General features: G+C 46.5%; 1 protein-coding gene across 2 annotated transcripts in view; it reads right to left on the bottom strand.

The window, feature by feature from the left end:
* Positions 1 to 22,594, bottom strand: part of KLHDC8B (kelch domain containing 8B) — a 157,327-nt gene that overhangs the window by 68,679 nt on the left and 66,054 nt on the right. For both annotated transcript variants that reach the window (XM_040358892.1, XM_040358893.1), the window contains exon 3: positions 940 to 1,104. In XM_040358892.1, the coding sequence (XP_040214826.1) occupies positions 940 to 1,104 (165 nt within the window). The remainder of the gene's footprint in view (positions 1 to 939; positions 1,105 to 22,594) is intronic.

A 22,594-nucleotide genomic window follows, 5' to 3' on the forward strand; every position in this document is an offset into this window, starting at 1 on the left:
GGCCAGTGCAATTTTCAGCTTGTTTGTGCCCCCCCCAAAAATTTTAAGGCACCAGCCGCCACTGGCGCTAACTGTTTGCTTAGCGCTTTACAGAAGAATTTGACAGTTCTTTTTCCAGGCAGCGCCGGTTGAGGAATGTATATTACAGGAAATCTTTCTGTTTTCCTCCCCGGTAGACGCAGAGGGAGGCTCGGCTCCGGATATTTCTCTGGATCTTCTCCCTTTAGAAAAGCTCGGAGCGGCTGATGGTCGCAGTTTATCACGCGGACCCCGGGGGACCGTTTAATTCCGTGTCCAACCTTTACACTTTAATTGGATGAAGCTTTTTCTGAGCGTCCCTCAATCCTCGGAGGGGCCCGGGGTGAAATCGCTCTTCAGCTACATTGTAAGGAAGGGGAATTGGAAGCGGAGATGGAGGTCGGGGGGGGGGGGGGGGGACACGTGATTCTGCCATGGATGGGGGGGGAGTAGAGCTGACATCTGTCTGGGATCCGCTCACTACAATCTTTACATTTAATTAATCCCTTTGCTACCTGTACAGAGATTTATTACCCATAACCTTCCAGTGACGCTCATTCAACCGCTTCAATACGCTTCAAAAAGTACACTTTAGGATACGACGGTGTAAGACACTTACGCCGCTCGTATCTGAGCCTAATTTAAGTGTATCTGGTTACCAGAATACGCATAAATTTGCGCCGGCGCACATTCAGACTTAGGCCGGCGTATCTACTGATACGCCGGCCTAAGTCTTTCTGAATCCACCTATATGAAGGCATAATATTTACACAGGAGTCAATAGTGAGTTGCTCCAGGATTGCATGCAGTCTGTTTATTCTGTGTTCACATCTCTAAAACAAAGCATGGTAAAATAGTTTCCACCATTGCTGTCAGACCCCCCCCCCCCACTTTAATTTAACGACAGAATATCCAACTTACCCAAGACAAAGATTTTGTTTCCCCGCAGGAAAGTGGAGGCACCATAACGTGGGGTGGGCATGGGGGGGAGTTGCTGCCAGCTGTCCACTGATGGCTCGTAGACTCTTACCAAGGCCTGAGGGGAGGTATCTGTGCCCATTCCTCCAAGGGCATATATCTTCCCTTCTGCAAGAGAACAAGACAAACAGCTCAGCTTCAGCAACCGAGTCCTGAACATAAAGATACTGTGAGTACATTTCATATTAGAGCTGCACGATTTATCGCCAAGAATCATTATCGCGATTTTTTTTTCCCGTTGCGAACTTGACAAAGTCATTCCCGATAAAGATAGAGAATTCTCTCTGCTCTGCTGAAGCCACAGCTGTAAAATCCGGGTCGTCTGCCAAGTATCACAACATTATTTATCAGTGGAACATTAAGTCTAAACATTGTAACAATTTGTCTTTTACATCAAAGGAATAGACTTCTGTATGTAAATAAGGAAAGTTTTAACTACTTAAACACCAAACCTTTTTCTGACATTTGTTGGTTTCAAGTTTAAAATATATATATATTTTTTTTGCGAGAAAATTACTTAGAACCCCAAAACATTATATATATATATATATATATATATATATATATATATATATATATATATATATATATATATATATAGTTTACTATACAGACAGAAGAACAGGAAGTGAGGATTTCTCAGAAGAAATAAGGACATTTAAAAGCAAAATGGAAGGATGAGGTAAGTGAAGGAGGACTGCACTAAGGTAAAGGAAGATATTTAGGAAAAAAAATTACCTTTACAACCCCTTTAATACATAGAAAGCATTAAAGTGAAAAACCGTGGAGGGTTTACAACCCCTTCAAATGTATTAGCAGATTCCAGCTCACACTTTATAATCAGTTACAGCAAATAGTTTTTCGTCATTTTAGGATAAAGGCTTTACATAAATATTAAAAAGCTGATAATTTTACGTTGTTTTGCCCAATAGAGCTAACCTGCCACAGTACATGACGTTGGCAAAGTGGTTAAACTGACTTTACCTGCATATCGAAGTTCATCCCTTTGATCTGTAGATGAATAAACAAAAAGATACAAAATGAAACAATGTTTCTTTTTATCTCTCTGTTTTAGCAGCTGAGCAATTTTGTTGATAAACATTGCCCGGCTGTTTTGTTTTTTTGACAGCTCCAATTGCCGGGACTTTGTTTACACTTCAGTTGTCAACAATGGAACCCCACTGACAGCTGAACGAGCCATCGGTTGTTAAAGATTTAGGTGTTGAAGCCAAACTCCAGCTCACACTTTATAATCAGTTACAGCAAACTGTTTTTCTTCATTTTAGGATACAGGCTTTACATAATTATTTAAAGCGGTTGTAAACCGCATAAACTTTTTTTTTTCCCCCCAAACCTGCAATGCAAAAGGCATAATAGGCTAGTATGCACCGCATACTAGCCTATTATGAAATACTTACCTCGGAACGAGGTGTGTACCACTTACCTGGTCCACGGCGAGCAGGATGTCATCTTGCTCCGGCGTGTCTTCCGGGTATCGCCGCTCCAGCGCTGTGATTGGCTGGAGCGGCGATGACGTCACTCCCGCGCGTGCGCGCGGGAGATTTAAAAGCGGCAGGGTCCGGCGGATGCCGGTCCTTCAGCCGTGGATTCCCCCCTGCGCATGCGCCGCCCGCATTGCGGGGGGAATATCTCCTAAACCGTGCAGGTTTAGGAGATATTCTCCTTACCTACAGGTAAGCCTTATTATAGGCTTACCTGTAGGTAAAAGTCCAAATAGTGGGTTTACAACCACTTTAAACGCTGATGAGTTTATCCACTTAACCCCCGGACCATATTTGCGATTCGGCACTGCGATGCTTTAACTGACAATTGCGCGGTCGTGCGACGTGGCTCCCAAACAAAATTGGCGTCCTTTTTTTCCAACAAATAGAGCTTTCTTTTGGTGGTATTCGATCACCTCTGCGGTTTTTAGTTTTTGCGCTATAAACAAAAATAGAGCGTAAATTTTTAAAAAAAAATAATATTTTTTACTTTTTGCTATAATAAATATCCCCCAAAAATATATAAAAAAAAAATGTTTTCCTCAGTTTAGGCCGATACGTATTCTTCTACATATTTTTCGTAAAAAAAAAAATAACGATTGGTTTGCGCAAAAGTTATAGCGTTTACAAAATAGGGGGTATTTTTATGGCATTTTTATTAATATATTTTTTTTTTACTAGTAATGGCGGCGATCAGCGATTTGTTTTCGGTACTGTGACATTATGGCGGACACTTCGGACATTTTTGGGACCATTGGCATTTTTATAGCGATCAGTGCTATAAAAATGCATTGGATTACTATTACTATTAAAATGCCACTGGCAGGGAAGGTGTTAACACTAGGGGGCAGGGAAGGGGTTAAGTATGTTCCCTGGGTGTGTTCTAACTGTAGGGGGGGTGGCCTCACAAGGGGAAATGACTGATCGCTGTTCATACATTGTATGAAGAGAAGATCAGCATTTCTCTCCCTGACAGTTTACACACAGAGCTCCCGGTCCTCGCTCTGTAACGAGCGTTCGCGTGTGCCCGGCGGCGATCGTGCCCGCCGGGCACGCGCACGGGAGTGCCCCTAGTGGCCTGCGCGAGAGCCGACGTAGAGCTACGGGCTCTCGCGCAGGGGAGCCGAACTGCCGCTGTATAACTGCGGCGGCTGGTCGGCAAGCAGTTAATTCACCCCTGCCAATTGTTTGTCTCATCCATGTACACTGATACATTCTGCTGGAGAGCCTGTGCTTTTGAAAAATAATGGACTTGCTGGCTGGATCAGCAGATGGAAATAGAAGAAAAGAAAGCCTAATGTAAGAAAACAAATGCAGCCGTCACATCTAATGATTAGTAAGCTGCAGTATAATAAACGTCTGCTGTTGGGTTTAATATCGCCTATACAATATCCCTTGTAATAAATCTTGCTGCATATTTATTAAAATCTCTGCGTCGCCGCGGCTTCTCCAATACCGATAACTTCGTAACGCCATTTTTTTCCGTCACATTTACAGCAAAGTGAAGAAAAAAAAAAAAGGGAAGAAGGATAATTCTGTTTTTCCGACGTTACATTGTAGCAATATTCAGATCAGCTTGGCCCGGGAACATCTTATTTAAATTGAATTAGAAAAATTGCGCAGGCAGTTGTAATTAATGTTTTTTCTGCACCGCTAGTTACTTGGACTACAAATCTCATGAATAAAGCGGGGGAGGGGAGTTATTGTTTTATCCGGCTCATCCAGAAACTCTACACCCCGTGGGGATCACACACTCCGCTTAATCCGCCGCGCTTTTCTCATCCGGGGTTAAAAGCGGAGACATAAAAATGATGTTATTAGGTGGGGGAGGGGAGGATATGTGTCATGTGGACCTCTGTGACATGATGGAAGCGTCCACGTTGTGAGTGACGCCATTTCCACGGACAAGCACTCCAAATCTGCCAGGAATGAGTGATGACATCACAGTTATGATGCTGTGATCATAAGGAGCATGAGACATCCCCCCCCTTCTTCCCTGCCTCCCACCTGACGTACCACCCCCTCACCACCACTGACAGATCCCCTCCTTCAACCACCTCCCTGCTCACAGACCTTCACCACCTAACACCCAACCCCCACTGACAGATCCCCAGACCCCACAACTACTAACCCCTCCCTCCACTGACAGATCCCCAAACCCCACAACTACTACTCCCTCCACTGACAGATCCCCAGACCCCACAACTACTAACCCCTCCCTCCACTGACAGATCCCCAAACCCCACAACTACTACTCCCTCCCTCCACTGACGGATCCCCAGACCCCACAACTACTACCCCTCCCTCCACTGACGGATCCCCACAACTCCTACCCCTCCCTCCACTGACAGATCCCCAGACCCCACAACTACTACCCCCTCCCTCCACTGACGGATCCCCACAACTCCTACCCCTCCCTCCACTGACAGATCCCCAGACCCCACAACTACTACCCCCTCCCTCCACTGACAGACCCCGTCCAACAACCACCTCCCTGCTCACAGACCTTCACCACCTAACACCCAACCCCCACTGACAGATCCCCCAGACCCCACAACTACTACCCCCTCCCTTCACTGACAGATCCCCAAGCCCCACAACTACTACCCCTCCCTCCACTGATGTATCCCCAGACCCCATAACTACTACCCCTCCCTCCACTGACAGATCCCCAGCCCCCACAACTACTACCCCTCCCTCCACTGATGGATCCCCAGACCCCACAACTACTACCCCTCTCTCCACTGACAGATCCCCAGACCCCACAACTACTACCCCATCCTCCACTGACAGATCCCCAAACCCCACAACTACTACCCCTCCTTCCACTGACAGATCCCCACAACTATTGCTCTTCCTTCCGCCCCACCAACTACCACACTCTCCATCCACTGACAGACCCCCAATGCCCCCCAAATACTACCCCCTCCCTCCACTGATAGATCCCCAACCCGACAACTACTCGCAAGATTCACATTGCATAGGTGATCTGATTCAAGTGGCAAAAAAAAAAAAAAAGATGTCTGCACCTTTTTTGTATGGTGCAAATTGAGCCAATACAAAATAGGTGCAATTCCTATCCGAATCACGGGCGGTGTCACGCACCACACAAAGTGTGAACCCAGGCTCACTGGAAGATTTACCAGGTAAAATCAAAGAGAATTTTCAAATTCTGAATTTTCGAATTTCGGATTTTCGGATTTCCAAAATTCAGAATTTTAGAAATTCAGAGGGCCAGATTCACAGAAAAAGTACGCCGGAGTATCTGCTGATACTCCGGCGTACTTTTAAATTTGCCGCGGCGTATCTTTATTTGTAATTCACAAACAAAGATACGACGGCTTTTGGCTAAGATTCGACAGGCTTACGGCTTCGTACGCCTTCGTATCTTAGGATGCAACCGCTGCGACCGCTGGGTGGAGATCGCGTCGTTTTCCGTGTCGGGTATGCTAATTAGCTGCTTACGGCGATCCACGAAGGTACGCGCGTTCGTCGCATTCTCTTACGTCGTCGCTAGTCGGTTTTTCCCGTCGCAAACTTAAGCCTGCTATTTCATGGCTTAGATTTAGACCAGCCATGTTAAAGTATGGGCGTCGTTCCCGCGTCGAATTTCAAAATTTTTTTTTGGGCCTAAGATGTCCGGGAATACGAAAGGACGTAACGCACGTCGCCGTTCAAAAAACACTTCGGGGCGCCGTAATTTCGCGCAAAGCACGGCGGGAAATTTCCTAACGGAGCATGCGCAGAACGTTCGGCGCGGGAATGCGCCTAATTTAAATGGTACACGCCCCATTTGAATTAGGCGGGCTTGCGCCGGACGGCTTTACGCTACGCCGCCGCAAGTTTACACGCAAGTGCTTTGTGAATCAAGCACTTGCGGCGGAGCAACGTAAAGGGGATACGTTACGCCGCCGTAATTGTTCGTGAATCTGGCCCAGAATTTTCGCAATTTTGGAAATTCTAGATTTAAAAATTTGAATTGTCAGAAATGCTAGAAATTTCAGAATGAATTAATTTGTCAAAACTAGTAAAAAAACTAATTCGGAACTAATTTGGAAGATTTACCAGGTGAAAATAAAGAGAAAAAAAAAGCCTAAAAAAGAAAACAAATGCAGGAATTACTGAACTGTAATATATTACTTGCGCTTTTAGGTTTAGATACATTTCATGTTATTACTAGAAACCTTTTCATTCATTCGCACATTGAAAGTGTGATTTCAGCAATCCTCCGCTGCAGACTTAAAAAGTCACACATTTTTTTTTCTTCCCCATTTTGAAACTTTTGTCTAGGATTGGTTTATGTAGCGTGTTATTTTGCAGTTATCTTTCTTTTGTCCATTTCCAAGGAAATAAATAGTGTTATAGAAATCAATTTTCAACTCAAATGAACTGTTTTTATAGACAAGTGAAATTTGCATTTTTATCTGTCTTATTCCATATTTGTGACTTAAAGCTCCACACTTCCCAGACAATGGACGGGAAAGTATTTACATAAAAAGCTTTATTTATAATCTGTCTCTATTTTAATTTTAGCAGTTTAACACTGATAAATTCATAAATTCAAAAATGTGTTAATTTCCAAAATTTGTAAATTCAAAAAATTGTAAATTAAAAAAAATTGTAAATTCAAAGATTTGTAAATTAAAAAAAATGTAAATTTAGAAATTTGTAAATTAAAAAATGTGTAAATTAAAAAATGTGTAAATTCAAAGATTTGTAAATTTGTAAATTCGAAAAATACAAAAATGAGAACGAAAATCCGAAATTTCTAAATAAAAACTAACAAACAATAACTAACTATTAAATTATAGGTATTGGAATTTCCTTTCAAATTTGGCTGCTAGTGAACGTAACAAATACTAATTTATCCAAAGTTACGAATTATCCAAAATAACAAATGCCGCATATAAACAAATGGAACGGAACTAATTATTAATAAATAATAATAAAAAAGTTTTTATTACTAATAGTATTGTTATTTATTATTTTGTTACGTTCCATTCGTTTAGATGCGGTATTCATTATTTTGGATAATTCATAACTTTTGTCTAGGATTGGTTTATGTTGCGTGATATTTTGCAGTTATCTTTCTTTTGTTCCAAGGAAATAGTGTTATGGGGCCAGATTCACAAAAGAGATACGACGGCGTATCTCCTGATACGCCGTCGTATCTCTGTTTCTATCTATGCGACTGATTCATAGAATCAGTTACGCATAGATATCCATAAGATCCGACAGGTGTAATTGTTTTACACTGTCGGATCTTAGGATGCAGTACCGCGGCCGCCGCTGGGGGGAGTTTGCGTCGTAAACCAGCGTCGGGTATGCAAATTAGGAGTTACGGCGATCCACGACGGATTTTCGCATTCGCTACGTCGCCGCTAGTCTAGTTTCCCGTCGCAAAGTTAGTCATTATTTGACCTGCCTTAACTTTACACAGCAATCGTATTGCTGTATAAAGTATGGCTGTCGTTCCCGCGTCAAAATTTAAAAATGAACGTCGTTTGCGTAAGCCGTCCGGGAATACGGAATTACGCTACGCGCGTCGCCGTTCGAAAAAATGACGTCACTGTGCGCAAAGCACGACGGGAATTGCGAAACGGAGCATGCGCAGTAGGTCCGGCGCTGGAGCGCACCTAATTTAAATGGCACACGCCCATTTGAATTGGCCCGCCTTGCGCCGGACGTCTTTACGATACACCGCCGCAAGTTTCCAGGTAAGTGCTTTGTCAATCGGGCACTAAAACTGGAAACTTGCGGCGGTGTATCGTAAACAGGTTACGTTACATCGGAGCTCTTGTACGTGAATCTGGCCCATAAAAATCTATTTTCAACTCAAATTAACTATTTTTATAGACAAGTGAAATTTGCATTTTTATCTGTCTTTTTCCATATTTATGACTTAAAGCGTCCCTCTTCCCAGACGATGGACGGGAAAGTATTTACATACCTAGCAGTATAAAAAGCCCTAAATAGTGTATTATCGTTTTTAAAAAAGGTTTCTTGATAAAACTTAAAAAATGGGTACTCACAATTTGGCAAGTTAAAAAAGCATTGATGCTAGCAGGAAGTGTTATGGCGTTCTGCTATCTGTGCTTGACCGGTTTCGTCTGCTGACGTCATCTGGAGCAACAGGTTATTTATGGGAATTTAATAGAATAGCACCACATCTACTATATTTTTTTTCCAATCTATTTTAATTTCAGCAGTTTAACACAGATAAACTCATAAATTAGTACATTCAAAAATTAGTAAATTCAAAAATTTGAAAATTAAAAAATTTGTAAATTCAAAGATTTGTAAATTCGTAAATACGAAAATTAAAAAATACAAAAATGAGAACGAAAATCCGAAAAAAGGGCTCGACCGGTTTCATCTGCTGACGTCATCTGGAGCAACAGGTTATTTATGGGAAATTTAATAGAATAGCGCCACATCTACTATATTTTTTCCCCATCTATTTTCATTTCAGCAGTTTAACACAGATAAATTCATTAATTAGTAAATTCAAAAATTAGTAAATTCAAAAATTTGAAAATTCAAAGATTTGTAAATTCGTAAATGCGAAAATGATAAAATACAAAAATGAGAACGAAAATCCGAAAATTCTAAATAATAACTAACTAACAAACAATAACTAACTATTAAATTATAGGTATTCAAATTTCCTTTCAAATTTGGCTGTTAGTGAACGTAACGAATACGAATTTATCTGAAGTTACGAATTATCCGAAATAACAAATGCTGCATCTAAACAAATGGAACGGAACTAATTATTAATAAATAATAATAAAACTTTTTTTTATTATTAATACTATTGTTATTTATTATTATATTTTCGCTACGTTCCATTCGTTTAGATGCATTATTTTGGATAATTCATAACATTTTTTTTGTTTTTGTTTTTAAGCTTTTGTCTAGGTTTGGTTTATGTAGCGTGTTATTTTGCAGTTATCTTTCTTTTGTCCTTTTCCAAGGAAATAGTGTTATAGAAATCTATTTTCAACTTAAATTAACTATTTTTTATAGACAAGTGAAATTTGCATTTTTATCTGTCTTATTCCATATTTATGACTTAAAGCGCCCCTCCTCCCAGACGATGGACGGGAAAGTATTTACATAACTAGCGGAATAAAAAGCTTTATTTATAATTTGTCTATTTTAATTTCAGCAGTTTGTCACAGATAAAGAAAATAAGGTTGTCTCAGAAATTCAAGACCAACAGCACAATATTGTCAAAGTTAATGGAACAATTGAACCGCTGCTAATATTCTAATTGAAGGCATTGTGCAAGGCAGCCCACACATTCATCATTTTTTTTTGTTTAGCGAGTAGAAAAAAGATCCAATTCCCCCACCCACACATTTGATGTGGATGGGGGAATCCTCCTGGTGTGCCATTGTGTTCTGACAGTGAGAAAACTTCAGTGATCGCCGGCTCCCCCGCGCACACGCGGGAGTGACGTCACGTGACTACAGTCAGTCTCAGAGCCGGAGTCCACCGCCCCCGAAAAAGGAAGAGGGGTGAAGATGGCCGCGGCCACCAGCGGTGAGATCGCTGGCTTCGTTTGCAGGTAAGCGTAACATAATGGGCTAGTATGCTTTTACTTTGCAGGGGAATAAAGAGGAAGGAGGGCTCTGTGATTGGCCCTCCTGATCACATGACGGCTGTGTCCAATCACAGCCATCATGTGATGTAAATAGAGAGCCGGTCACTAGCTCCTTTGTTACCTCCTCCCATGCTCACCTTCAGGACTTCTCCAGAGCCTCTCCCATCCTCTGGAACTCCCTGCCCCATGTATGTCCGGTCACCCCCACCCTTTCCGCCTTAAGGCAATCCCTGATAACTCACTTATTCAGGGAAGCGTATTCCACACCCACCTAAAAACTGTCCCCCAAGCCACCCCATCAAATCATTCACCACATCTATTACCTTTTGTACCCCCACCCCCTCCCTTTAGAATGTAAGCTCTACGAGCAGGGCCCTCCTGTACCTTCTGTATTGAACTGTACTGTAATTGGGCTGTCCCTAGAGCTGGGCGATTTTTGCCCCCCAAAAAATCTGCGACTTAACAAAAAAAAAAAAAAAAAACTTGATTCACGATTCAAATCAAGTTTTTTTTTCTGGCAGGAGTTTTTAGGCAAGGCCGTGATCCTGGGAAAAGGCTGCAGACTAGGCCGAAGCCGCGGCCTCGTCTAAAAAATCCTTTCGCAGCTCACCACGATCCTGGGAAAAGGCCACGGACTAGGCCGAAGCCGCGGCCTTGTCCAGGAGTATGCTCGTTCCAGGAGAATGCTCGTAATCCAAAGTACTCTCATATCAAAGCGAGTTTTCTCATTAAAATCAATGGAAACGAAAATAATCCGTTCCGCATTGACTTCAATTGGATGCAATACTGAATGCGGCCAGAGGTAGGGAAGGCGCCAGAGAGCCCTGAAAACGGCCGAAAAGACCAGAGGACACTTCGGATCGTTTCCTGCACTTCGTACCTCAGGCCAAATGAGGTACTGCAGGCCTATTTTCAGCTCTGCTTGGCTTCTGCGCCCCCGTACCTCAGGCCAAATGAGGTACTGCAGTCCTATTTTCAGCTCTGCTCGGCTTCTGCGCCCCCGTACCTCAGGCCAAATGAGGTACTGCAGGCCTATTTTCTACTCTGCTCGGCTTCTGTGCCCCTGTACCTCAGGCCAAATGAGGTACTGCAGGCCGATTTTCAACTCTGCTCGGCTTCTGTGCCCCCGTACCTCAGGCCAAATGAGGTACTGCATTCCTATTTTCAGCTCTGCTCGGCTTCTGCGCCCCCGTACCTCAGGCCAAATGAGGTACTGCAGGCCTATTTTCGGCTCTGCTCGGCTTCTGCGCCCCCGTACCTCAGGCCAAATGAGGTACTGCAGGCCTATTTAGCTTGAATTCTGCTCGTCTTGCGAGTCAACACTCGCAAGCCGAGTCAGAATTAAAAAAAAAATCAAAACACCTTCAAAACAAGTTACTCTTAAACTGAGGTTTCACTGTACAAGACTTTCATGAATTTCGATGTCAATTAGGGGTAAAAATGTATTCCGCATTTACAAAACTTTTATGGAATTTCAGCGCCTGTCTTCTCTTTGAACTTTAAGGCCCAGATTCACGTAGATTCGCCTATCTTAGATACACTACGCCGCCGTAACTTAGAGCGGCAGGTCCCGTATTCTCAAAGAACTTGCGCTTTAAGTTACGCCCGCGTAGTGTAACTGGGCCAGCGTAAGCCCGCCTAATTCAAAGGTGGAAGTGGTGGGCATGTTTTATGAAAATTAATCGTGACCCCACGTAATTGACGCTTTTAACGAACGGCGCATGCGCCGTCCGTGGACGTATCCCAGTGCGCATGCTCCAAACTACGCCGCAAAGACTCAATGCTTTCAAAGTGAACGTAACTTACGCACAGCCCCATTCACGGACGACTTACGCAAACGACGTAAAACGTGAAAAATTTTACGCTGTTCCGACGTCCATACCTAACTTTGGTACGCCTCATCTACGCCTCATAGAGCAGGGGTAACTTTACGCCCAAAAAAGCCTTACGTAAACGACGTAAAAAATGCGCCGGGCGCACATACGTTTGAGAATCGGCGTATCTAGCTCATTACCATATTTGACACGTAAATCGACGGAAGCGCCACCTAGCGGCCAGCGTAAATATGCAACTTAGATACGACGGCGTAAGAGACTTATGCCGGTCGGATCTAAGACAAATCAATGCGTAACTGATTCTAAGAATCAGGCGCATAGATACGACGCCTCACACTCAGAGTTACGACGGCGTATCCTTTGAGAATCTGGGCCTAAGTTCACATTATCTGTCAGGTTCCTTTGCGGTGCAGTCAATACAATAAATTTTCTCCCGCAATTAACTGTAGCTTGATCAATGACCATTAAACCGGCCATACGTGGTGTCAGGCCGGCCGCGCTTTGAAGACCAATAAGTCTGCCGCAGCGGCCAAGACCACCCCCCCCCCCCCAGCCCTCCTGTCCTTCTTATTAAGGAAGGACGGAGATCGAAACTTCATTATAAACCGCTTTCCGTTCAAATTGTACTCTTCGGGGGGGGGGGGAGGATTCGTTAATTATTTCTGATAAGCGGTGACACCCTCGAACGCGTTAGTCAGATGTGAGACTTAGAAGGTTTCGGCGGAGGAGGGGGGGGCGTATAGATCTCCAAAGCTCTGTCAAGGAGAGGCACGCCGACCGTAAAACTAATTAGGCATAAAACTTTTATTTCGCATGCCAACGATTTTGATATCTTTTTTTTACCTATGGGAAATATGAGACTTTGGCTCAGCTATGCAGATTTTATGGAAATCTTTGTGAGGCCGTTAGAACAAAGAAAGGGAACAAAGGGAGAAGGCAGAGTTCCTAATTAAAATTGATCGGCGTGTGTCTGCCCGGGAGATAAGTCGGATTGCCTAGGAGTAATTTCGTTTGGCTCGTTTTAAATGCATTTGGAGACAACAGGCCGTTTGTAAATGACATTTTAAATGGCATATTATTTAGGATGGGTGTCAGCAAAACGCGGAGTGTTCCGCTCTCCTGCGGGGTAATGTACTGTATATGCAGATGGGGAAGTAAAAAGGCTCAATCCAGTCCAAACTGCATAGAATCAAAATCAGGGCTTTTTTTTTGCAGCGGGAACGCTGGGGGAGCACTGGGGGAATGTGGGGGGGAACACAGGCCCAGATTCACAGTCGAGATACGACGGAGTATCTCTCAGAGTATCTATGCGACTGATTCATAGAATCAGTTACGCATAGATATCCATAAGATCCGACAGGTGTAATTGTTTTACACTGCCGGATCTTAGGATGCAGTACCGCGGCCGCCGCTGGGGGGAGTTTGCGTCGTAAACCAGCGTCGGGTATGCAAATTAGGAGTTACGGCGATCCACGACGGATTTTCGCGTTCGCTACGTCGCCGCTAGTCTAGTTTCCCGTCGCAAAGTTAGCCGTTATTTGACCTGCCCTAACTTTACACAGCAATCGTATTGCTGTATAAAGTATGGCCGTCGTTCACGCGTCGAAATTTAAAAATTAACGTCGTTTGCGTAAGCCGTCCGGGAATACGGAATTACGCTACGTGCGTGGCCGTTCGAAAAAATGACGTCAATTCGCGCAAAGCATGGCGGGAATTCCGAAACGGAGCATGCGCAGTAGGTCCGGCGCGGGAGCGCGCCTAATTTAAATGGCACACGCCCATTTGAATTGGCCCGCCTTGCGCCGTACGTATTTAAGATACACCGCCGCAAGTTTCCAGGTAAGTGCTTTGTGGATCGGGCACTATAACTGGAAACTTGCGGCGGTGTAACGTAAACTGGTTACGTTACACGGCCGCAAATGTATGTGAATCTGGCCCACAATTCCCGGCACCTCCAGCACTGACTGTATGTAATAGTAAGGGGTGCTGGAGTGTGCTGCAGGGTCTATTAATGCTGGCTGCTGGGGGATCTAGTCTAGCTGCAGGGGATCTATTTTTGTAGGGGGGGTCTATTGTTGCTGGTGGGAGGCCTACTGTTGCTGGGGGTGGGTCTTATATTGCTGGGGGGTCAGTTATTGTTGGGAGAGATCTACTGTTGATTGCAGGGTCTATTGTTGCTGACTGCTGGAAAGTCTATTCATGCTGGCTGTTGGGAGATTTATTGTTCTGTGGGTCTCAGGGCCGTCTTTAAGGCAGGGCAAAAGGGGAAGCTGCCTTAGGTCCTGTCATTGTTGTGGGGCCCAAAGCAGCTGCCTCATACTTGCCAACTATCCCAGTTTAAATGCCCTTGTCCCTTGAAGTTTTAGTCCTTTGCTGTGTCCTGATATCTCAGTGTGAAGTGCTGCTACTAATGCTGCCCAGCTCTGCTCTATTGTTGTGTACAGAGGACTCATCTGCATATCCTGTGTTTACATGTAAATAACCATCATTCTAATGTAAATAACGGGAGCATTCATATGTAAATAGCTGAGGCCGACGGCATTCATATGTAAATTAAGGCAGCAGTCATATGTATATCATGCCCCTCTGCAGTGAAGAGATGATGTGCTGTAACCTCTAGCAACCAATCAGTGAGCAGTATTACTGTACAGTAATCTCTAGCAACCAATCAAGAAAAATAAATCATGTGCTATAACCTCTAGCAACTAATTAGTGAGCCAAATGGGGGTTGTAACCTCTAGCAACCAGTCAGTAAGTGGTAATGATATGCTGTAACCTCTAGCAACCAGTCAGTAAGTGTTAATGATTTGCTGTAACCTTTGGCAACCAATCGCAATCACTGCCGGATCTGATACAGTGAACTGATTTTAAGTCTAGCTGATAGTTATTGTATGTCTCAGAGCAGCTGGAGAGAAAAATTGCATGGGGGGGACCCAAGAAATGTTTTGCCCAGGGTCCAATCAACATTAAATACGGGCAGCCAAAGGAACGTACTGGTACATTGCTTTGAATCGATGTCCGCCGGTGTCCCGCGATCGTGTCACGGAGCTGCAGAACGGGGGGGGATTTCTTTGTAAACAAGGCATTTCCCTGTTCTGCCCAGTGACAGGACAGCGATCTACTGCTCCCTGTAATCGGGAGCAGTGATCAGTGTCATGTCACTTGTAGCCCAGCCCCCTCACAGTTAGAATCACTCCCTAGGACACACTTAACCCCTTCCTCGCCCCCTACTGGATAACCCCTTCCCTGCCAGTGTCATTTACACAGTAACCAGTGCATTTTTATAGCACTGTCGCTGTATAAATGACAATGGTCCCAAAACAGTGTCAAAAGTGTCCGATGTGTCCGCTGCAATATCGCAGTCATGGTAAAAATCGCAGATCGCTGCCATTACTAGTAAAAAAAATTATAATGAAAATGCCATAAAACTATCCCCTATTTTGTAGATGCAATGGGCTAGATTCAGAAAGCCCGCGTAAGTTTGTGCGGGCGTAGCGTATCTCAGATACGCTACGCCGCCGTAACTTAGTGAGGCTGGGGCTGGATTCACAAAGAACCTGCGCCCTAAGTTGCGGCGGCGTAGCGTACATCTGCCGGCGTAAGCGCGCCGAATTCAAATTGAGAATAGGTGGGCGTGTTTTATGTGAATAAAATATGACCCCACGTAAATGACGTCTCTAACGAACGGCGCATGCGCCGTTCGTGAAAGAATCCCGGTGCGCATGCTCGAAATTACGCCGCAAATCCTCAATGCTTTAGACGTGAACGTAATTTACGCAAAGCCCTATTCGCGAACGACTTACGCAAATGACACAAAATTAGACGCTGGCCCGACGTCCATACTTAACATTGGTTGCTCCTCATATAGCAGGAGTAACGTTACGCCGGAAAAAGCCTTACGCAAACGATGTAAAAAATTCCGTCGCGCGCTCGTACGTTTCTGAATCGGCGTATCCAGCTCATTTGCATATTCTACGCTGAAATCGACGGCAGCGCCACCTAACGGCCAGCGTAAATATGCACCCTAAGATACGACGGCATAGGAGACTTGCGTCGGTCGTATCTTAGCCTAATTTAAGCGTATCTGGTTTCCAGAATACGCTTAAATTTACGACGGCATAGATTCAGAGTTACGACGGCGTATCTACTGATACGCCGGCGTAACTCTATGAATCTAGCCCTATAACTTTTGCGCAAACCAAAAAATATACGCTTATTGTGATTTTTTTTACCAAAAAATTTAGAAGAATACATATTGTCCTAAACTGAGGAAAACAATTTTTTTTATATATATTTTTTTTGGGGAATATTTATTATAGTAAAAAATATTGCTTTTTTTTTCAAAATTTTCGCTCTATTTTTGTTTATAGCCCAAAAAATAAAAACCGCAGAGGTGATCAAATACCACCAAAAGAAAGCTCTATTTGTGGGGAAAAAAAGGACATCAATTTTGTTTGGGAGCCACGTCGCACGATCGCGCGATTGTCAGTTAAAGCGACGCAGTGCCGAATCGCAAAAGGTGCTCTGGTCATTTGGCAGCCAAATCCTTCGGGGGCTGAAGTGATTAATTTCTCTGTTGGGATTCCCAGTAGCTGCGACCCCCCTGAAAAGTTGCGTGCTATTTTCACCGATTGCTGCTTCTTTGCAGCATAAATAAATACATTTCTCTCACAGCCGATGGATACGTTTTTTTATTGAGATGTCATCTAAGTGTGATGGATGAGCCGGTGTTGCTGTAATTGAGCCAAGCGGCCTTTTTGCCCCCACGCTGGGCCACGCTATTGACTGGAGCGAGTATAAAAAAAAAACCTCCTGACACGCCTGAGATGAATTTATCATGCGGTGAAACCCCTCGTGCTCCGGCCACTCGCATGAATGGCAATCTCCGCTAATTGCTGGATTAAAAACTCTACAGGCGAACCGAAGATAAAAGACATGGCAGCCGTACGCGCGCCATCGGACACGAGGCTCGCTCTGGTGTATACTGTCTGTTGTACAGTCTGATAAATCGCTGCTATTTTTTTTAGATAAGTTTATGGGAGATTATTTTCAGACGTCGCCAGGGCCGTCTTAATAGCATCATGGGCCCCTGGGCAAAGTAATGCTCTGGGGCCCCTACAATGGAGACAGTGCAGGTAAACATAAATCAAGTAGGTAGGAGGTAGAGGATATCTAGGGTGTAGAGGGGTCAGAGTGCTGGGGGGATATCTGGGGTGTAGAGGGGTCAGAGTGCTGGGGGGATATCTGGGGTGCAGAGGGGTCAGACTGCTGGGGGAATATCTGGGGTGTAGAGGGGTCAGAGTGCTGGGGGGATATCTGGGGTGTAGAGGGGTCAGAGTGCTGGGGGGATATCTGGGGTGTAGAGGGGTCAGAGTGCTGGGGGGATATCTGGGGTGTAGAGGGGTCAGAGTGCTGGGGGGAATATCTGGGTGTAGAGGGTCAGAGTGCTGGGGGGATATCTGGGGTGTAGAGGGGTCAGAGTGCTGGGGGATATCTGGGGTGTAGAGGGGTCAGAGTGCTGGGGGGAATATCTGGGGTGTAGAGGGGTCAGAGTGCTGGGGGGAATATCTGGGGTGTAGAAGGGTCAGAGTGCTGGGGGAATATCTCGGTGTAGAGGGGTCAGAGTGCTGGGGGGATATCCGGGGTGTAGAGGGGTCAGAGTGCTGGGGGGATATCCGGGGTGTAGAGGGGTCAGAGTGCTGGGGGGATATCTGGGGTGTAGAGGGGTCAGAGTGCTGGGGGGATATCTGGGGTGTAGAGGGGTCAGAGTGCTGGGGGATATCTGGGGTGTAGAGGGGTCAGAGTGCTGGGGGGATATTTGGGGTGTAGAGGGGTCAGAGTGATGGGGAGATATCTGGGGCGTAGAGGGGGTCATAGTGCTGGGGGGATATCTGGGGTGTAGAGGGGTCAGAGTGCTGGGGGGATATTTGGGGTGTAGAGGGGTCAGAGTGATGGGGGGATATCTGGGGTGTAGAGGGGTCAGAGTGCTGGGGGGATATCTGGGGTGTAGAGGGGTCAGAGTGCTGGGGGGATATCTGGGGTGTAGAGGGGTCAGAGTGCTGGGGGGATATCTGGGGTGTAGAGGGGTCAGAGTGCTGGGGGGATATCTGGGGTGTAGAGGGGTCAGAGTGCTGGGGGGATATCTGGGATGTAGAGGGGTCAGAGTGCTGGGGGGATATCTGGGGTGTAGAGGGGTCAGAGTGCTGGGGGGATATCTGGGGTGTAGAGGGGTCAGAGCGCTGGGGGGATATGTGGGGCGTAGAGGGGTCAGAGTGCTGGGGGGATATCTGGGGCTTAGAGGGGTCAGAGTACTGGGGAATATCTGGGGCGTAGAGGGGTCAGAGTGCTGGGGGGATATCTGGGGCTTAGAGGGGTCAGAGTGCTGGGGGGGAAATCTGGGGCATAGAGGGGTCAGAGTGCTGGGGGGATATCTGGGGTGTAGAGGGGTCAGAGTGCAGGGGGGATATCTGGGGTGTAGAGGGGTCAGAGTGCAGGGGGGATATCTGGGGCGTAGAGGGGTCAGAGTGCTCGCTTCACTGATGCGTCCACACTGATCACTGGCTCTCACTACAGCCGCTCTGTTCCGAGCATACAGGCTACATGGGGCGGGGTCAGCGCGTCAGTGGAGCTCCCGGCCCCGCCCCCTCTCTGCTGGCTAGCGCGTGAATACAGCCTCCCGTGTCCTCTGTGCACTCTGCAAAGCCGTCATCAGGGGGCCCCAATTCACGGATATTCTCATGCAGTATGACCGCAGTCTCTGGTAATGCAGTATGACCACTGCCAAAGTGCTTTGCAGGTGCATCGGCAGCGGTGCCAATTGATTTCAATGATGGGGGCGGTGGAGCAGCGGTGTATACAACGCTCCCGCATTGCCCGAAAGATGCTGCTTGCAGGTCTTTTTCTAACGTCCTGCAAGTGCGCCACCCCAGTGTGTAAGGGGTCTTAAACTCTGGACTCTGGGTATTGTTGGGGGTCAGACTGGGGGGCCAAGGCTTAAAGCTGTGTAAGGGGCCCCAAAATTTCTGATGGCTGCCCAGGGTACATGGCACACACCACAAGTGCAATAGCCAGGACAGAGGTGGACGCATTTCACACAGCTACACTGAAACGTGTCCACCTCCAGGGCTGGACTGGGACACAAATTTGGCCCTGGACTTCATCCAGACTGGCCCACTTTGACGGGTCTCTCCCATGGCGGCCGGACAACTCTCGCCCCCCGGCCACCCAAGCCCCCTCTCCCCCTTCAGTAGCCACTAGCCGTTGTTCTTTATTAGAGTAGAACTGCTGGTACTGGTACTCTTATAGGCAGTACCAGTGGGGTAGCTAGACATTATTTCACCCGGGGCAAAGAATCAGTTCGGCCCCCCCCCCAATGCGACAAGATTAGGCAGAAGTGAGAAACTCCCAGGCCATAGCTGTTGAGTAAGCTGTCTGTCCCCTCCCCCGTGCTCCCTCTGGTCCCTCCATGCTCCTCTGTTGTCCCCCCTGCTCCTCTGGTCCTCCCCCTGCTTCTCTGTTCCCCCCAGGTGAGCACTGCGGGGAGGGAGAGGAGGTGAGCGCTGCGGGGAGGGAGAGACAAACGAGAGGAGGGGGGCGGCTGTCCGCTGTCACTGAAGCCGGCCCACTGAGCCATCGGCCCACCGGGAAACTCCCAGAAGTCCCAATGGCCAGTCCATCCCTGTCCACCTCTGTTCCGGCTTTTGCACTTGTGGTGTGTGTGTCATGTACCTTCCATGGAACATTCAATAAATGGACTTCTATTACGTCGGTCTGCTTGTTCGGTGATAGCGCCAGCAGAGTCTGATCCTCCATCGTCATCTTACGGCACTGGTGCTGGAGCATTGTGTTTATGAGAAATCACACTCATCCGTCTCTTCCCTGCCACATCTGATGACTTCACGCTTCCCCGTCCGCCCCTCTATAAATCCCCCGCCGTCGGCTGCACAAGCTAATAAGGTAATTTTTGGCTCCCTGATGGGGCTGCTCTGTTCTCCAGGAGGTCACTCCGCACATAACGCCACACTACATTTACTTGACTTGGATTTGATGAAACTTTTTTTTTTTTTTTGTCGCCTTTGGTACTCGACAGGCTCCATCAAAGTCAGCTTCGCTTAATATTTAATGGGCCGCCGAAAATCTGATTCCGATGTGCCAAGCAAGGACTTTGAAAGTTGGTGCTTCAGTTGACTTTCAGACATTTTAAAGGGTCCGTCCACCAAGAATAGATGTAGAGAAACATAGAAGAGTGACAGCAGAAAAAAGACCAAGTGGTCCATCCATCCTGCCCCATTTTTTTTCTATCTACCAGTGGCGGTGCGTCCATAAAGGGCGCAGGAGGCGCCGCCCCTTCTCTCCTGGCACCACCATTCAGGTATTGCATTAAATCCAGGGCTTTTTTTCAGCAGGAACGCGGGGGAACGCAGTTCCGGCACCTCCAGAACTGTATATATAATGGCAAGGGGTGCTGGAGGATCAATTGAGGCTGGCGACTGGGGAATCTATTGTTGCTGTAGGGGATCTATTTTTATGGAGAAAGGGGGTCTATTGTTGCTGGGGAGGTCTTCTGTTGCTCATGGGGGGCTTTATTGTTGCAGGTGGTCAATAGTTGCTGAGAGGGATTTACTGTTGAGAGAGTGGTCTAATGTTGCTTGCAGCTGGAGGGCCTATTGTTGGTTCCTACTGGGGAACATATTATTGCTGGAGGGGATCAATTTTTGCAGGGGGGTCTATTGTTGCTGGGGGGATCTATTGTTGCTGGTGGGGGTTTTAAGTAGCTGGGGGTGGGACTTATGTTGCAGGGGGTCAATCGTTGCTGAAAGTAATCTACTGTTGAGGGAGGGGTCTAATGTTGCTGGCTGCTGGAGGGTCTATTGATGCTGGCTGTTGGGAGTCTATTGTTGCTGGGGTCGATCTATTGTCGCTGGGGTGTCCAATGTTGCCGGATCTATTTTACTGCCTTTCTTGTTATTAACAAATTCCAGAATACTTGGCACCACAAAATGATACTTGGTTCTGTATTTTTATAAAGGGGTGGTACTGGGAGGTGGGTAAGGGGTGGAACCAAGTAACGGTGCTCGGAGGTGGGAATGGGCGGAGCCAAGGGGTGATTCGGAAGGGAGGAGTTCCTGCACCTATTCTCTGAGAAAAAAAGCCCTGATTAAATCTATCTATGGTCGCTGCTGACGCCCCCTATTCAGGTGTCCGGCCCCTTTTCGGGCGCCGGGCACATGAATAACAGCGGCGGGGGAGTTTTTTTGGAAGTGCCTGATTAGAGGCGAAGGCTCTAATAGGCGCCTAAAAAAGTGAACAGCGGGCGCCATGCTGGGCGTTCGCTGTTCACTTAGCTGTGTGTTAGCAAAGCTAAGGAATTTGCTTTGCTGACACTGAATCTGCCTCTTAGCCAATCAGGTTGACGAAACGTCAGGCGCTGTGATTGGATGCCTGAGACAGGATGGAAGAAGACATGGAGGACGTGCAGGAGACCCCTCTGAGACAGGTGAGTGCAGGCAGCATCTGCTGGGGCACACTGGCAGCATCTGATGGGGCACACTGGCATCTGATGGGGCACACTGGTGGCATATGATGGGGCACACTGGCGGCATCTGATGGGGCACAGTGGCGGCAATTGATGGGCACACTGGCAGCATTTGATGGGGGCACAGTGTCAGCAATTGATAGGCACAGTGGCAGCATTTGATGGGCACAGTGGTGGCAATTTATGGGTACAGTGGCTGTGTTTGATGGCACAGTGGCTGCATTTGATGGGCACAGTGACTGCGTTTAATGGGCACAGTAGTGACAATTTATGGGTACAGTGGCTGCAGTTGATGGGCACAGTGGCTGCGTTTAATGGACACAGTAGTGGCAATTTTTGGGTATAGTGGCTGCGTTTGATGGGCACAGTGGCTGCGTTTAATGGGCACAGTAGTGGCAATTTATGGGTACAGTGGCTGCGTTTGATGGGCACAGTGGCTGTGTTTAATGGGCACAGTAGTGGCAATTTATGGGTACAGTGGCTGCGTTTGATGGGCACAGCGGCTGCGTTTAATGGGCACAGTAGTGGCAATTTATAGGTACAGTGGCTGCGTTTGATGGCAGAGTGGCTGCGTTTAATGGGCACAGTAGTGGCAATTCATGGGTACAGTGGCTGCGTTTGATGGCACAATGGCTGCGTTTAATGGGCACAGTAGTGGCAATTTATGGGTACAGTGGCTGCGTTTGATGGCACAGTGGCTGCGTTTAATGGGCACAGTAGTGGCAATTTATGGGTACAGTGGCAGCGTTTGATGGCACAGTGGCTGCGTTTAATGGGCACAGTAGTGGCAATTTATGGGTACAGTAGCTGCGTTTGATGCCACAGTGGCTGCGTTTAATGGGCACAGTAGTGGCAATTAATAGGTACAGTAGCTGCGTTTAATGCCACAGTGGCTGCGTTTAATGGAAACAGTAGTGGCAATTTATGGGTACAGTGACTGCGTTTAATGGGCACAATGGCTGCATTTGATTTATTTTTTTGTTTGCGCCCCTTCAAAACTTTTGAGCACCTGCTGCCACTGTTATCTACTGCATATAATATGAATTGGGGGATTGTTACCGTATTTTCCGGCGTATAAGACGACTTTTTGGATGCAAAAAAATGCATCCAAAGTCGG

Source organism: Rana temporaria, chromosome 7 (assembly GCF_905171775.1).
Source record: "Rana temporaria chromosome 7, aRanTem1.1, whole genome shotgun sequence".
In the NCBI taxonomy this organism is placed as follows: Eukaryota; Metazoa; Chordata; class Amphibia; order Anura; family Ranidae; genus Rana; species Rana temporaria.